This window comes from Vanessa cardui, chromosome 26 (assembly GCF_905220365.1).
Source record: "Vanessa cardui chromosome 26, ilVanCard2.1, whole genome shotgun sequence".
Classification (NCBI taxonomy): domain Eukaryota; kingdom Metazoa; phylum Arthropoda; class Insecta; order Lepidoptera; family Nymphalidae; genus Vanessa; species Vanessa cardui.
In genome coordinates, this window is record NC_061148.1 from 4,103,336 (window position 1) to 4,120,587 (window position 17,252).

At 32.0% G+C, this 17,252-nt stretch overlaps 1 protein-coding gene across 1 annotated transcript in view; it reads left to right on the forward strand.

Annotated features, from left to right (window-relative positions):
* The window catches only part of LOC124540702, a 107,740-nt gene that overhangs the window by 59,052 nt on the left and 31,436 nt on the right, over positions 1 to 17,252 (forward strand). The window contains exons 2-3 of the mRNA XM_047118378.1: positions 13,889 to 15,172; positions 15,701 to 15,810. Of these exons, the coding sequence (XP_046974334.1) occupies positions 13,889 to 15,172; positions 15,701 to 15,810 (1,394 nt within the window). The remainder of the gene's footprint in view (positions 1 to 13,888; positions 15,173 to 15,700; positions 15,811 to 17,252) is intronic.

Below are 17,252 nucleotides of genomic sequence, written 5' to 3' on the forward strand. Positions count from 1 at the left end.
GTTCTCAAAGTTGCTGGGGTATTGGTTATGTATTAATATGTATAACATTAGGGGCAACCTGAATGTTTGCGATGCCATAAAAAAATCATTCATTCTTTTTGGCACGAGTGTGCTTTCGAAGGCATCAAAAAGAGCCGATTTTGCTTTCTTTCCGGTCGTATCGCTGGCAATTTTCGTCCCACCAGATCATGCACAGCCACTTATGACCTATAATATACTGCTATATCCTATAATATTATAAATGCGATATTTGTGAGGATGCATGTATGTGTGTTTGTTACTTTTTAATTAACGGATTTGGATGAAATTTTACAGTAATATAGGTACATCAGAATAACACCCAGACTACAATTTATAATATATCAAGATACATATCAAGTACCCGTGCGAAGTCAGGGCGGGTCGCTAGTATATAATAATATACCTATGTATAGCCCCGTGCCTGACATCGGTCAGGAGACTGCTACACATCATCATCAACTTTCCGTTTTTAACCGACTTCAAAAAAAGGAGGAGGTTCTCAATTCGTCGGGGCCTTTTTTTTTTTATTTTTTTTATTTTTTATGTATGTTACCGAATTACTCGAAGATGGCTGGGCCGATTTTGACAATTCTTTTTTTGTTTGAAAGGGCATGTTTTGCAGGTGGTCCCATTGTCAGGAGATCAGGATCTGATGATGGAATCCTGGAGAAATCGAGGGAACTCCTCAAATTTTATAGGCACACCTATAATGATTTCGGTTTTATTCAAAGTGCCTTGGTCATATGCTCACAAAAAGTGACATTTGATGAAGTAGAACTGATGATGAAGACCACAACTGGTAATCAGAACCTATTAGTAAGTAACTATTTTACGGGTTTAGTTCTATTTCTTTAAGATAGTCGTCAAGCAATTGATGTTAGTAAACATGCCTATGATGAAGTCTAGCTGATGGTGGACTACCAGGAGAACTCCTCAATGATTAACGGTATTGCATCGGGAAAAATGGTATTGTCTAATTGGCGATGACGAGGCGCTTAATTTGAGTTGCAGTCCACATCGTATTGAAAGGGCGTTGAGTTATGTTTAGAGTCGAAAGCCGAAATGTACTGAATATAATAAAGTGAATGACAAACACTACCAATTGTAATTATAAATAACAAAACAACACTGAAAAGCAGTAAATAAATTTTTATAAATAAAAAAAAACCGCCTTCAAAAATGAACTAAAAAGAAAAAAATAATTAGTTACATCCATATCCAATTTACGATTTTTTAATCACCTTTTGAAGTCGGTGCCAACAAAGTAAATAAATTCCTATATTGAAATCATTTAATTTGTATCGATAGTAAGGTTTGTCTAATGGTGTCATCTATACAATAAATAGATTTAGGTTTGTATGTATGTATTTTGTATATAGCATATGTATATTAGCAATTTTGGCACCGACTTTGAGAGGTGATTAAAAAATCGTAAATTGGATATGGATGTAACTGATTATTTTTTTCTTTTTAGTTCATTTTTGAAGGCGGTTTTTTTTATTTATAAAAATTTATAATGATTACACTTTTAAAATATGCATTATACATAAAAAAGTATGCATAACAATAAATATTTTTTTAACAAGGCAACACCGATAACTGAGTAATGTAACAGTAAATACTCATGAATATTCATTAGTTATCTCTGACCGATAGCGCTGGCATGTTGTCTGAGGTATTCTTACTTATTTAAAATGACACTATTCCTTTTGTTTGTATGGGTTTATTGTTACCTTCTAAATTTGTTATTGTTATACCCACTGACAAAATAATGAAGGTTCTTTGTAAGTATCATGTATGAAATCATGCAACGACATACAAGTATAAGAGTTGAATAATTACAAAAGATTGTTATTGTTATATTTAAAAAGAACAGTAAAGTAAAGTAACAGTCTGTACATTTCCTACTGCTGAGATAACGCCTCCTCTTCCATGATTTAGAGGGTTTGGAACATATTTCAACACGCAGTTCGAATGCGGGTTGGTGGAATGCACATGTGGCAGAATTTCGATGATATAAGACACATGCAGTTTTCCTCGCGATGTTTTTCCCCACCGCCGAGCACGAGATGGATTATAAACACAAATTAAGCACATATATATAGTGGTGCTTGCTTGGGTTTGAACCCGCAATCATCGGTTAAGATGCACGCGTTCCAACCACTGGGCCATCTCAGCTCAAAAAGGACAGTATGAATCCCAGGTTCTATGAAGGGAAGTTCATTTGTAATATAAGATCATTGATCACTTGGGCGCCTTAAAATGCAAGGTTATACGAGCTAACGATTTGAAAGTCATAGATTTAATTCTGATTTGCAATTATCACGTTATTTTTTATATAAAGTGAATAATAATAAGATTTTAATAAATGCATTCTATGAATATTTTTATAATTTTAAATCAAATTACCTTTTATTGTACACCAATAAACACATACATAAATAACATTCATGGAAGATGTTATCTAAAAGGAAGGTAGAGGATGTAAATAGCACAGATAAAAATAGAATATAAATATTTTATAATCAATATATGTATGTACATGTAAAACTGTTCCGTAACTGAGTGAGTGACTGAGCGACTAACAGACAACGCACAGCCTAAACCACGGGACCTAGAGACTTAAAATTTGGCACACGTATGCCTTGAGTGTCCTAGAGGTGTCTAAGAACGGATTTTTCAAAGTTCTTACGGGATAGGGAATAAATGGGATTTATGTTTTCGAACCAAAGTAGCTCTATCTCCGTAACTATAATTATTAAGGGTTTTAAATTTAGCATACAAGTAGGTTATAACAACTACTAAAAACTGTTTTTAGGATATTTCAGCATTCCCGAGGGATAGGGAGTAAACGGGACTTGTTTAGTATAAGCATTGTACCTGTGCGAAGCCGGGGCGGATCGCTAGTATAGTAATAAAATCTTTCAAATAAATATTTAAAATCTATATTTATGCGTACACATGCATGCATGATTACGTATATATGATTTCCTCCTATATGACCAATTGGTCTTTTGAGTTAGCCGATATTGCTTAATTGTAGAGAAGTTTTGCAGCAAAACTTTCATTAGATCAGTCAAATTAATTATCTTTGACATTTAGACATATCTTTAGGATTTATTTTAGTTACTATGGGGTACATTTGTGTGTGAAAGTTAATTTTGATCAAAATAATAAATATGTGGAGTTGATCTAATGTAAATTGAATAAAAAAATTAAAACAATGAAATAATTTAAACATTACGTCTATGTATATATAATTGTAAAATTGCTTATAAAATTATGAATGAACTGAAATCGTCAGTTGTGATTTTAAAAATCTCTCTCTGATTGGGTTGTTTGGAAATGGCTAATTAGCCATAAGTCCGCCCGTTTTATTACATTTATTTTTTTATATTTTTAAAGTTTTTGTATTTTATTAATTTTGTGTTACTTTCTCTTTTTTTGTTTGTGGTATGCAATAAAGTATAATTCATTCATTCATTCATATTTACAAATGTAGCGAAACACAATTAGGTACGTATAAGATTTAAAAGACAATTTAAAAGTCTTCAGGCCATTATACTCATTTGTCTTTTAAGAATATAAAATGCATTTATTACCTTGATAAGAATCAGTTACACGAACAGAAGTATGACATATCGATTTAATGGAACTTATCGATTTTGTGATTCGATAATCGAGTTTAAAATTACATTCGAAAAAACATACCGCGCCGAATTGTTACAAGGAAGATTAAGCATTATTACCACAGATAATATATTTCTTATTCCACTGACATCTTATTGTGATATAAATAAAGATCAGAATGCAATGAATTGATAAGTTTACGATTTATTCTCAATTACACGAATGTCATCGTCGAGTCATTTATTGTGTTAACTTATATTAAAAAAAAACAGCTATTCTTCAGTCTTTGCTTTATTTCTGTTAAATTATTAAGAAATACATTCAATTTTCGAAGGAGTTATATTCTAAAGCGAAGTTGCTATAAATTCTTTAAATAAATGTTACATACTTTATAAATTCAATAAAAAAAGCATTGAGATTTGATATACATACAGTCATTCTTTTTTTAATTGAATGACAAGATTATAAAGCTCACTGTACACGTTCTGAGATAAAACCTCTTTTCTCGATCGTTTAAAAAGCTAAGTAACAAATGAGTAAACTAACAAGATATAACGAGATACAAGGTTAATAATGCCATTAATTATGCGAGTCTACTTAGTAACAGCTCGTAGCCTGAAGTCAGAGTAACTCGAATGAAAACTAGTCGGGAATCTTGAGTTTCGATGTTGTATCCACACGTTTTAATATAACTTTAAAAATAATCATATAAGACCTCTTTGATAATATTATACGCCGTGGGAATAAAGCTTTTTGCGTAGTTCTTATTGCAATAGTTTTATAATCTGTGCATAATTTGTAATTGTTGGATGTTATATTATTTAAGGTCATTGAAAAATGTGTGAATTCAAGACAATTAAAAGGAAGTAATTTCATGTGTGTGTTTAATTTGTGTTTACTATTTATCTCGTGTATGATGGTAAAGAAAAATCTCGTGAGGTAATGCATTGAAGCAGAGTTGTAGAAATTAGGAACTAATTCTTAAGAAGAAAGCCCAGCGTTGCTACTTTTTTACTTATAAATTAAAATATAAAAATAGGATTTATTTATATATATTAAGTTACTTAGTTATTTTTATATGCTTACGTGTTAAGCATGGCATGAGAAACTTGCTGATCTCATGGCTACTCATGGTTCATTTGTCCGGATGACAAGGATAATATAATTTAATAATGTTGCCAGAAGTGTACACACAATTTATTATAAAAAAAATAATTTTAGTATTTTTATTGAATTCGAAAGTTAGTAAAATAACTTGATATAAAATAAAGATATAATATAGATAAGTACGGTTTTGTTTAAAGTGGTGTGCGTCGTGATAACCAATATAGTTGACACTATTAAAACGATTTTACCCGAAACCGGGACATGTAACTAGTAATCTATATAAACGAAAGTAAATCTTGGATAACTGTCCTCAACGTGCTTATAAACCATTGCTTGATGTGATTGTTTGTTGGATTTTGATGAAAAAATAGAGAATTTACTGCATTCGCCTTGGATTGTTCCTGGCATACAATTCATCATTTTTTTTCTTTGAGTATTCGTTCTACCGTAAAAATGTTTCATATAAAACATTTTTCTAGTCGCGTGAACCATTACTGTACTATATGATAGAGTTTTGAACAATAAATCTTTAATTTTGACATTTGTATAAAACGTATGATTTATACAGTAAATAGTTTTAGTTCATATTTGTATATATTTAAGCATTTAATGTTATTAATTCTTATGTTGCATAATAACTAGTTCAACACATATTTCTATTTATTTAGCTGTCAAAGTATCGTAACCCTACACGCAACTTTTTTAATGTACGTAAGCAAAAGAAATAAATAATCGTTTTCACTTTTCCACGTTCGAAAGTGTCGACCACATACTAGGGTGCTGTACGGCGCCGGCGCCGGAGGCGAGGCGCCATCGCGACGCGGGAAAACTATGCCACAGATTATAATTGTTGTCGATTAAAAAAAGTTTTTCATTTTTGACGTATTTATATCCAGACCAGAAATACTAGTACATCTATTTATAATGATGACTTAGATAATATTTATATTAAAACTAATAGCGAAAGACCTTGACAGATAGACAGACAGAGTTACTTTCAAATATATAATATTATTATTTTTTTTCAATCATCTATATTAATTATTAACATAAGAATTAACAACATGAAATGCTTAAATATATACAAATATGAACTAAAACTAGTTACTGTATAAATCTTGACCGCGTGGAATGGTGGCAAGAATGCTAGCAGCATTAATATAGATAATGATAGGGCTTTGTGATACCCCCTAGTTTCATCACATGTACTACATATACTGTATGTAGTTTACGATTCGACCCCGTTGTTACAAAACATCTCAGAACAACCGTTATTTATGAGATGCATAATTAATCAAAAGCCTAACAAGCTAATAGGATATTGATTAATTACTCTATAAGGAAATGCTCTTAAACATTGCATTTATGTTAACGAACGACTTCTAGTATGTATATTTTAATACTATACACGTAGTCGTGTAATAACGAACAAGAATATTTATATGAACGATCATAAACAATAAAATTTTACATAAAAAAGTAAAGTATGTTAACAGCCTGTAAATTTCCCATTGCTGGGATAAGGCCTCCTCTTCCATTAAGGAGAAGGTTTGGAACATATTCCACCCAGTACTAACCACTGGGCCATCTCAGGTCAAAAAATACATATGTATAGCCTATTCCAATGGAAGTGGGAAAAAACATAAACAAACCTATGATCTATGTATTTCATGCGATTTGCTAATAACTCAACTATATACTAAGGGTTTATGATTAATATATCTTTATTTATAGTACAACACCATAACACCTTATTCCACTTAACAGTTCCGTCGATGTTCAAAACGCCATTTTTGCGCAAATCCATAGTGAATGTCATAGATTAATCAAGCTCTCGACCAAAGATATCGCGTCAATTTGCTGTTAAATGTTGTGTATTTGCCTTCTTTCCTGTTGTAGTTGAAATTGATTATATGTCTATGAAAATATTCGGCATAGTTTAACCCGCGGTAAATGTTACAAATCCATCATGGCTCATATGTTTTACAGACTGATATATCGTCAAATAATTGCGCATACATCTTGCATAATAGTATATACAGACTTGCTCTATGCATAGACAATTTATCGAGAGACTTTCCCGCCACTTTCATCCCGAACTGTCATTGCATTAATGTCATAGAGCACACCCATCCATCAGGTATTGTTCCTTGAATCGCACTTTCTCTCTAGTCTATACTTATGCAAGACAATTTTCCTTTTATAACGGTCATGTATGATTTGTTAGACGTTCGTACATGGTCACGTAAATTATGAAAGCTTATTTATTAGTATCTATATGAAATCGTTAATTATTCTTGATATTATTTTTGAAATTAATTAAAGAAAAAGTATTTGTTTGTATTTCCCTCGTCCTAAAGATTTTGATTTAATTTGTTATGTAGCAAGCCTGAACTCTATAGCAAAACAAAGATTCCTTTTGATTCGACGACCTCCGTGGTCAAGTGGTGTGTACACCGGTTTTCATGAGTACGCCACTCTGAGGTCCCGGGTTCGATTCCCGGCCGAGTCCATGTAGATTACCATTAGTTTTCTATGTTGTCTTGGGTCTGGGTGTATGTGGTACCGTCTTTACTTCTGATTTCCATAACACAAGTGCTTCAGCTGCTTACATTGGGATCAGAATAATGTATGTGATATTTTCTCATATATATATACCTAATTCCTTACAATCAATCTATAATAAGCGAGCACAATGACAACCAATAATATGTTATATATTTATAAACGCATAATAAGTTTTTTTGTTTTTGTTTTTTTTTTTTTTTAAAATCAACGAATAGACAATTGTGCCACACGCTTTTATGCCACAGATAAGGTTAAGAGGAATTCATACAAAGGCCAGAACGCTTAGACGTAAAATAATAAACCTTACTATCTTCCACACTCAGTAATTAACATATTATTTAAATAAATTGTCATATATCTTCATATAGGAAATTCCAGTGTCTGGCGACCACCATAAAAATTCTCCGCGTCATTTAAATCCAACCGCATGCTTGCGAAATGCCATATTAACTATTTGAATTTAGAATAGATTTGATTGTCAAGTGCGAGCCGTAAACGTGCAAGAGCTAATAAAACCTTTTTATAAATATGTTTGTAAACTAAACAAACTGATGTAGTGATGTTAATTTAAGATTTTCTTTAACGATATTATTCAGTATACGAGGTGTGTTCAAAAAGTATCGCGAATTTTGAATTTTCGCGGGTTACGTATATTCGAATTTCGATCTTTTTGTGGCTTTATGTTGGTACTCATGTCTCTCACTTACTCGTATGTATAGATTTATGGTACATGAAACGGAGCTAAGCCACTGTAATACAAACGTACACAATTATACATATACTCGTATAAAAATATTGGAGTGTCTTTTTGTAATATTAAAATAACTGTATTTTACTAAATGTCCGGTACATATACCAAAATAACATTTAATTTTATTTCTGTTTTTCCGTCTATTTTTTCCGCCTAATCACTGGAACGGCTGGACCAATTTTGACGGGAATTTCATTGGCAGTAAACTGATGTAATGAGGATTAACTTAGCAACGGGCACAGCTAGTATATAATATAATTAGTACGTGTAATTTTAGATAATTAGCAAGAAGGTTTATGTAACGCTAATGTAAGCATAAAACCGTAAGTCTTGTTTCCAATATTTATTTTTGAATAATAACGGTTTCCAAGTTTGAACGAATTAATAATTTAAGTAACAATAGATAGAAATACATAATCTAATATATTAAATAGATATTATTAAAGGCATGTTTTATGGTTTCACGTGCTTCTGACTCACGTATTGAGTTTGATTACTTGGTGTTGGTTACGCAAAGTACATTTGTCATTTATCATAGTCAAAGATTATATTATCTGTGTATTTATATATTTATCTGTGATTTTATACATATACGAATTTCTGTTGTCGATATCAAATATTTATTGGAAATATTTACGACCATAAATCAAAAGGAAAATTAAATGTTTGTATTGACAGATTATTTTGCAAAATGGCAACTTTTCCGAATGTCATATCTGACGTTTGTCTTCCATCGCTCGTACAGTTTTTTTTTTTTTTACAAAAGTCGCACTTTCGTTTCAACTGGGTAAGCTATACCTACACATCATTCATTCGAATTTAAATTTTTTTAGTCTTTATTCGAATGAAAATATTTACCCGCCAATGACAAATAGAGGGAGTCTTGCACTCTCGCGTGGATATTTATCGTTCAATTAATATTTTTTTGTTCCGAGCGTGGATGTACATTCATTTGTCAATAGAGGCCTCCCCTTCAATAGCGTGGAAATATTGTAGGTAAAAATGTATAGATTAGGTAGAATTTTTAATGTTATTACCAGTTACTTCGTGCGGTTTTTTTCTGCGTTGAAAAGCTTCTCTGCCTCATCTTTTTGGATTGTAGCGTAATATTCTATAACCATCTTCAAGAATTGGCTTATTAAATGCAAAAAGAAATCCGAATAGTGATTCCGGGTTCAAACCCAGGCAAGCACCGCTGATTCATGTGCTTAAATTTGTCTTTATAATTCATCTCGTTAAGCGGTGAAGGAAAACATCGCGAGGAAACCTGCATGTGACAAATTTCATAGAAATTCTGCCACATGTGTATTCCACCAACCTGCATTGGAACAGCGTGGTGGAATATATTCCAAACCTTCCCCTCAAAGGGAGAGAAGGTCTTAAGCCCAGCAGTGGGAATTTACAGGCTGTTGTTGTTGTTTGAATTAAAACATTACTCTACTATTTAAAATGTTAATAGAGTTTTATATTATGTGCCTTATATGCGTTACAAAGCGGAAGCCTGCGTTTGGATGTTAGATTATGGCTCGCAGCTTATTCAATCACGGTGCTCCATGGCAGTCTATGACTACCCTACACATACTGGTTTTCTGACTATAGATACATTATAAAACCTCAATGGTTATAACCATGTTTTCTAGTTACTATCCTGGCTGTATAAATTTTTTTTTTATCAACCTCATTTCGAAAATCGTAGCCTAGTAATATATGTTGACACTTATTTCGAACAATTCTTAACAAACAGACTATATAAAACAAAACATTGCCAGTTAAAAAATTAAGCGATATTTGAAATTAGAAAACACGAGAGCATTCGCAGACAGAAAATTGAGGTCCATCCGCAGAACAAATGATATGATTTACCGTACATCCGTTTAAAATACACTACAGTGTGTTGTACGAGGACTAGATCATAACAAATAGGTCACAGTTATATTGGCATCGTGTATAACTACAGGCGCCGCGATACATGTGTACTGGTCATACGTTCCGAGCTAATTCGGCGCCCTAGATTAATAGCAATTATGAACATATAAAACCTTTTTAAAAGGTGTCTTGTTGATAATTGAAAGGCAGTAAATGCATTTGTGGTCATCTCATGGTTAAAAATAACAAAATGTTAAGCCGCAGTCTGTAAATTTCCTACTACTGGGTTAAGGCATCTTCTCCGTTTCAGGAGGATGCGTGTTAGTGGCTTTACATGTGGAAATTAGTCACACGCTTGTTTCCTTATGATAATAATATCCCTTCATTCCTAAACACGGGGTTACAGGAAGTCCCTAAGTTGTGTGCCATTTGGTATAGGCCTCCTCCAATTCCTTCCAATAGGTCCTGTTCCCACTCTACTACACTCATCCAGAATGGTCCCGCTGCCTGTTTCAAGTCTTCCCATCTCCTGACGACCCCTACTTCTTTTGCCGTCTCTTGGTTGCCAAAGAGTGACTTGCTTACTCCATTTGTTAATGGGGTGTTCTTACCATATTATATATTTAATTTAATATCTAATATAATTTATTGGAATCAAAACTTCGATGTTCCTAATATTGTTGGACTGTATACCGTTATACAATTGAGAATTTTTGTGTGGGATTTTTACTGAGTGTTCCGAGTCAATTTGCATTTTGTTTGTTAAAAAAAATAAGTTCAAATTCTTTAAATTAATTGTTTCGTTCCAGTTCGCGTACCGTTAGCATCTGACGTTATTCAATAGTCTTTCAATGTATTTAGATTTTATAAACAGAGAGGATATAGAAAATAAACTCAAAGTCTTTCTTCAAATAATATTTTAGCTTATTTATTTCGTATTCGTTATTAACAGTAGCTAAGATATAATTCCATATAAAATACTTTCTTTTGTTTAATAAAAAGGTTAAAATTAATATCCTAATGTGTTTTCAAATCATATTCTCGAATATTTAATGTAATGTATTCCAAAACAATATATGTGTTTTTTGCTGACGCTACATAAGTCTCTTGAACTCTGCCCTCAACAATCGTCCTTTTCCGGTGTGCAAGTCTTAAACCCGAATTACAATTTCGTAATGTGTAATATCTAGACTAATTAGTACTTAATAGTTTTGTTTGTTATATAGGATGAAAGGAAGAAGAAATACCAACTAAAACTGGATTAAAAAGAGTCTATTATTAACTTTTTTAGGAATAATTTAAATTTCGAATACATCGACTATTTCGGACGCAAATGATAATTATTTAAACACCTAAGCTTGGAATATTATTAAACAATATATAAACTTAATTTTAACTTACATCTATACAAAAAAATATACACTGTTTTCAAGATTAAAAATGGTGGAAATATTATCAATGTCACAATAACACAGATTAAAAAGAAATACTTTAATTTTAATATCGTTAACAAAACAAGTAATGGTTCAAAAACAAATGCAATAAAAGTAATTTAAGACGTTACGGAACTGATCTGGATACGGGCATAGAGCACGCACTTAAGGAGCCATAAAAAAATCTATTACCATTGTGAAGTGCCTAAACAAATTCGATTAGGATGCAAGAGATATGATGATAACCATTGAAAATGAATTTAAAATGACACAGAACCGTAAGGAGTATTTATGGCAGCGAGATTTATGATAACAGATTAAAAAAAAAAACAATGCGTAAATACTCTGTGGTTTAAAATAAGATTAAAAAGTAATGCTTCAGTTCATTATAATAATTAAATAAGGAGTAATTAAGTGCATTAAACTTTGTTAATTATTTCAACGAAAAAATAATAACGGAATTAGTACTTATTATATTAGGTTAAAGGTTTATTATCACTATCAAAGAGTTATTAGAAAACATATCACACAAATATATTTAATTGAATATGTACATTGACTTTGAAATAATGGAACATTCTTTGATATTTAAACATTAATAATAATGGGATATGAAAATTAAGAACAAGTTGTTATTTATTTCTTATACTAAACAACTATTACTTACTATACTAGAGTTCAGATCAGCAAATATAAGAATTAAAAAATATATTAATTCAAATTAAGTACATGAAAATCCAGTGCAGCTTGCTTAGGTTTGAACCCGCAATTATCGGTTAAGATTTACGCGTTCTAACCACTGGGTCATTTCGACTCAAAAGCTTGTAAACAACGGCCTTATCCATAAACGTTGTTCGGCTTGTGTTTATTTAAATACTGATATCTCTGTCTCTCATCGTGGATTTGGCGTTCGAAAGAAGAAGACAAAAAGTTTATCAAATCACCCCCTAAATGATACAGGTAAAGGATATCTTCGATCGTAGTGACAGTAAATACTAAAACGGAAGTCATCTAGTCGTCAGAATTTTACAAGATTCCATTTCTTAACTAAAAGCTTCTTTGTAAAACACTCGTTGGGAATGACATAATCCTGACATTGTGACGATAAAAATCAACGCTTTTTATGTCCAAACGTCGAGTCACGATAATTTATTTATAGGCATGTTTGTATTGTAGTCAAGTGGACTTCGCTATTAATGTTTTGGAAGGTAGTGTGTTTTAGCTGATCTTACTAATGGTAGTTAGTAAGATCAGCTAAAGTGCCAGTGCCTTTTGGAACTAATACTTGGTAGTTGTGTGTCAAACTGGGTACCACCCATTCATCAGAAATTATACTGCCAAACAACAGTATTTAGTATTGTTGAGTTCCGGTTTGATGGGTGAGTTAGCCAGTAGTAGTTGGGTGAGTTTGTTGCGGTGGTGATCACTTACCATCAGGTGGTCCATATAACATAAAAAAATACTTTAAAATATTTTTTTTTTAATTTTCGATCGCTTGCTTCATTGTTGTGTGTCCGAAAATGTTAGCAACAAAATTTATTATTACCTGAATAATATTACGTATACATTTCTTCGTTTATAGCGAGAATTTCTAGTTGTATAGACATCTTTCTTCTTTATATATGACGAAGGTAGGCGGACAGGCAAAAGGACCAACTGATGGTAAGTATTCATCAGCGCTCATAGACATTAGCACTAATAGAAATGTTACCTATTCCTTACATCACTAATGCGCCACCAAGCTGACAAGCTAAGATGTTATTTCCCTTGTGCCTTTTTCACTGGCTAACTCCAACTGGAACACAACATAACTCAGTGTTACTGCGTCTTCGTCTAGACGAAAAGATATTATGAAGAGATACTGTCTATTTATAATTTATAAATCTCTTCAGAATTACTTAAATTTATCTTGCGCGATATATTATTATCGTCTTTTAAAGTTTTAATCATTATTAATAAAATTCATTCATATAATGAACTAATACAAAAACGCGTCATCGCGCCGTCATAATCTTCCTAAAATGGTAAATATAAATAATTGACATTTAAAGGGTAAAACGACAAGCTGTTTAACCTCCTACGTAATCTTGGTATAACCTTTTTTATTGATTGACTGAATGTATATATATTGTCGATAAATAGTATAAAACAAAGTCGCCTCTGTCTGTATTTCCGTTAAATTGTTCAAAACCACTTAACATATTTTAATGAAACTTTTACTAATAGAGAGATACAAGGAAAGTTTGATCATATAATTTATCATCATATGTGTTAGAAAATCGTAGGTCTCAACAAGATCTACAGAAAAAATCACGATATGAATATAATATTAACATACTATTAATAACTACAAATTTGTAAAAATCGATATATTATTTATAAATTTGTTTATAATAATAATGTTCTAAATTTGTGTTTTTTCAAATTGTTTCTCAAATATCGAAAAAAATAAGAACGCATTGATATGATTCGTAATAAACAATTAAAATAATTATACTTCCTTCTATTACAGGTAGCACTACAGACCTTACGCCTACACTCATCGGTATATACGACTCTCTTCTGGAACCATCAAAAAGCTTGAGACCTGAAGCGAACCGCCTCGAAACCGCCAAAGATGCCAGGAACGACCCACCAGTACAGGACAACCAAGACACCATGACTGAGGAAAAGGAATGCGTATTGCTTGCGAGTCCACCGAAAGACCCTTCAAGACTAGCTGGCGGCGTTAAATTACCCATTGCAGCGATAAACAAAAGTTCTCTATACACGTTACGAACTAAAAGTGATAATAATGGTGCTAATGAAACTAAATGTGACCTTACCAGTGAAGCGAATAAAGATAAAGTGCAAAGAACGTTCAAGGAAACGAAACAAGATGCAACATTCGATAATCTATCGCCGAACGTCAAACGTATGATAAATAGCGCGGCTGAGACGCCTACGTTGAAATTTCAAAAGAAAACAATTACCGTTGGAAGATCTTCAACCAGACGCTGCAACTTACCTTTAGTGGGAGCTACGTCTAAAATATCTCATTCTGGCGTTGAAATATTACCTACTATTGAAATCTACGATCAACCAGTTGGAATAAAAACAGCGATTAACGAATCACCAGCTAAAATAATCCCACTTATAAAACCAGAATTTAAAATAAACGATGAACCGACAACGTACGACGTCCCAACGAATAATAGACCTGCTATTTATGACGTTCCTAACCCTAACAAAACTGCTTTCGAATCTCTTTCTCTGCCCTTCATCGACCAATCTATCGAGCTCGCTATATCTTCTAACGATAGGGAATTCGATACAAAAGTATCATCAAAAGATAACTCACCGTTGAAACCTGAAATAAAAACATCTACACCCGAAGTATCACCTGCTAAGTTTCCTAAAACCGTTGCTAATGGCACGAATAGTTTACATAGAAAAGATTTTGGTGTTAAGATTGATAGTTCTCCAAATAAGCTATTGAAAACTGGACCTTATCCCGAAGCAGTAGCGTCTACTGGGAATTTAAAAATGATACAGGAGAAAGAGGTAATTAGATTGAATCCGCCGATTGAAGTTACGAGACCATTATCAATGAGCTCTATCGCCTCATCGAGTTCGACATCAAGTAGCGGCGTTCAAAATAAAGGAGGAGTCAATTCTGCTTATTTGGCGTCAATCGAAAGCTTGGATGATCACAGCGATGTTGATGTAGCATCTGCCAATGGAAGCAATAATTTCGTGAACAACGTCGGTATGCTGAAAACAGGTGTATCTGAAGAAAGTCGGAGTGAACTACCGAGTAAGTAAAACTGTATTGCAAAGCTAATCTATATTTGTCTAATTTAGATAATCATAGAATTGATCAAAGTTTTGTATTGCTGTTCTTTAAAAATATATCAAAATTAATCGTCGAAGACATAAGTGTCAGAGAGTGATATACCTCATTGGACACTTAAAGGATTTGTACAAGTCGGTTAAAAGTCACATATGGCTAAATTAAAAATACACCCAAATAGCCTGTAGGGTCTTACTAAATATAAGATCTATTATTAGAAAACTATACCGATAGATTTTGGTGACAGGTATTTTCAAGATGGTAGGGTAATGGCTAAATTGTACCTACTTCTACTCATAATTTTTCCTCTAACAAAACATCTTTAATATCATAATTTGCGCCATTTTAACAGTATGAGGTTCTAAAAGCTAAAATAATGTCTATGGGCAAAGGTGCCTTAAATAAGTTAAATATTATTCAGTTCAAAATAATCCCCTTATTATGACATGTGTTTCGAAATCAATACGAAAATAAATAATCTATTTTTACCAGGACAAAACGCTTTCGAGGAAATGCCAGGACTGTCTCAACTAGAACGAGTCTGCGCTGAAATAGTCCAAACGGAGAATGTTTACGTTGAAGACCTGAGGCAAGTCGTTGAGGTAAGATAATGAACACAATATTATCGACTAGCGAACCGCCCCGACTTCGCACGGGTGAAATGATATGACATCACAGTAGAAACTTCTAAAATTAACAGTTTCTTTAAGAATTTGTCCATATATTATATATAAAATCATTCGTCTCGAATCACTCTATCTATTAAAAAAAACTGCATCAAAATCCGTTACGTAGTTTAAAAGATTTAAGCATACAAATTGATATAGGGACAGAAAAAGTGACTTTGTTTTGTACTATGTAGTGATGATGCAATATATGTTATGCTAATCTGTTAGTTTCAATCGCATGCGTTTGTGTATTGATTTCCAAAATTATATATTTCAAAATGGAAAAAGATAAACGTAAAATCATAATTGAATGATTACAAATCACATGAAATATAAAAATCTTTAATAGGTACTTAGAAAATGTAGGTAGTTTTAACGTTCTTATAATAATAATTAATTTAAGCACACATTTGTCATGTAAATAATTAACTATTCAAATCATATACTCAAAAGTGTATGATTTAGTAAAGTGCTCCGATATTTTTTTTTAATAAAGAACCGAATGATCAAAGGTACAAATGAATTATTCCAATTAAAAAAAATACTATTTATATAAGTAATAAATAAACGTAAATAAAATAACTAACTGTTATTTTAAATCATAGAACTTTATAAACTGTATTTCAAATTAACCTTCAGCATGGTTCTTTGAACTCTTTAAAATGTGTTTTTTGTGTATTTGGCCTCTGTTTTAAGATCGAGGTCAAATCAGAGTTCAAATCTTGCTAGTTTTATTATTGAATGATTCATTTCCATGACTCATTAATAGACATAAAACCTGATATTTTGGTGCATGATAACATATTATTTGAACTGTGTTAATGTTAATGTAGCTTATGGTATTCGATTAAATATGACTATAATAACATAGTACGAAATAAAGTCGTTTCCCGCCATTAGTAAGGTTAGATATTTTAAACTTTGTAACGTATTTTGATGCGGTAGTCATTAAACATGATTCAAGAGGTTTATTAAGCAACCCATGCATATTATAGTGCAGAAAAAAAGATGAGGATGATCTTTACCACACAAAAAAACACAAAAGCTGTTTATAGAACCTTATTGAACCAGCGTATAGCTAGGATGGGTAGTTTTGTTATAATTTTAGCTGAAGATCGCTGGAACAAATAGGAAATAATTAAAAAAAGGATTTTTGTATATATACTTTTTATAATATCAATGTAATTTTATTGAAGTATGAAAGTAAAAAGCCCACCACCACAAATAAACTTAATTATCTTTTTATAAACGCAACCATGAACCATGTTTCGCTAAGGCTTCTAAAAATTTAGTTAAATTAAGAAATTAATTTAATCAATACATGCACTAATATTTTATAAATAAGATAATATCGTTAAAAAGAAAAGATATTGCCT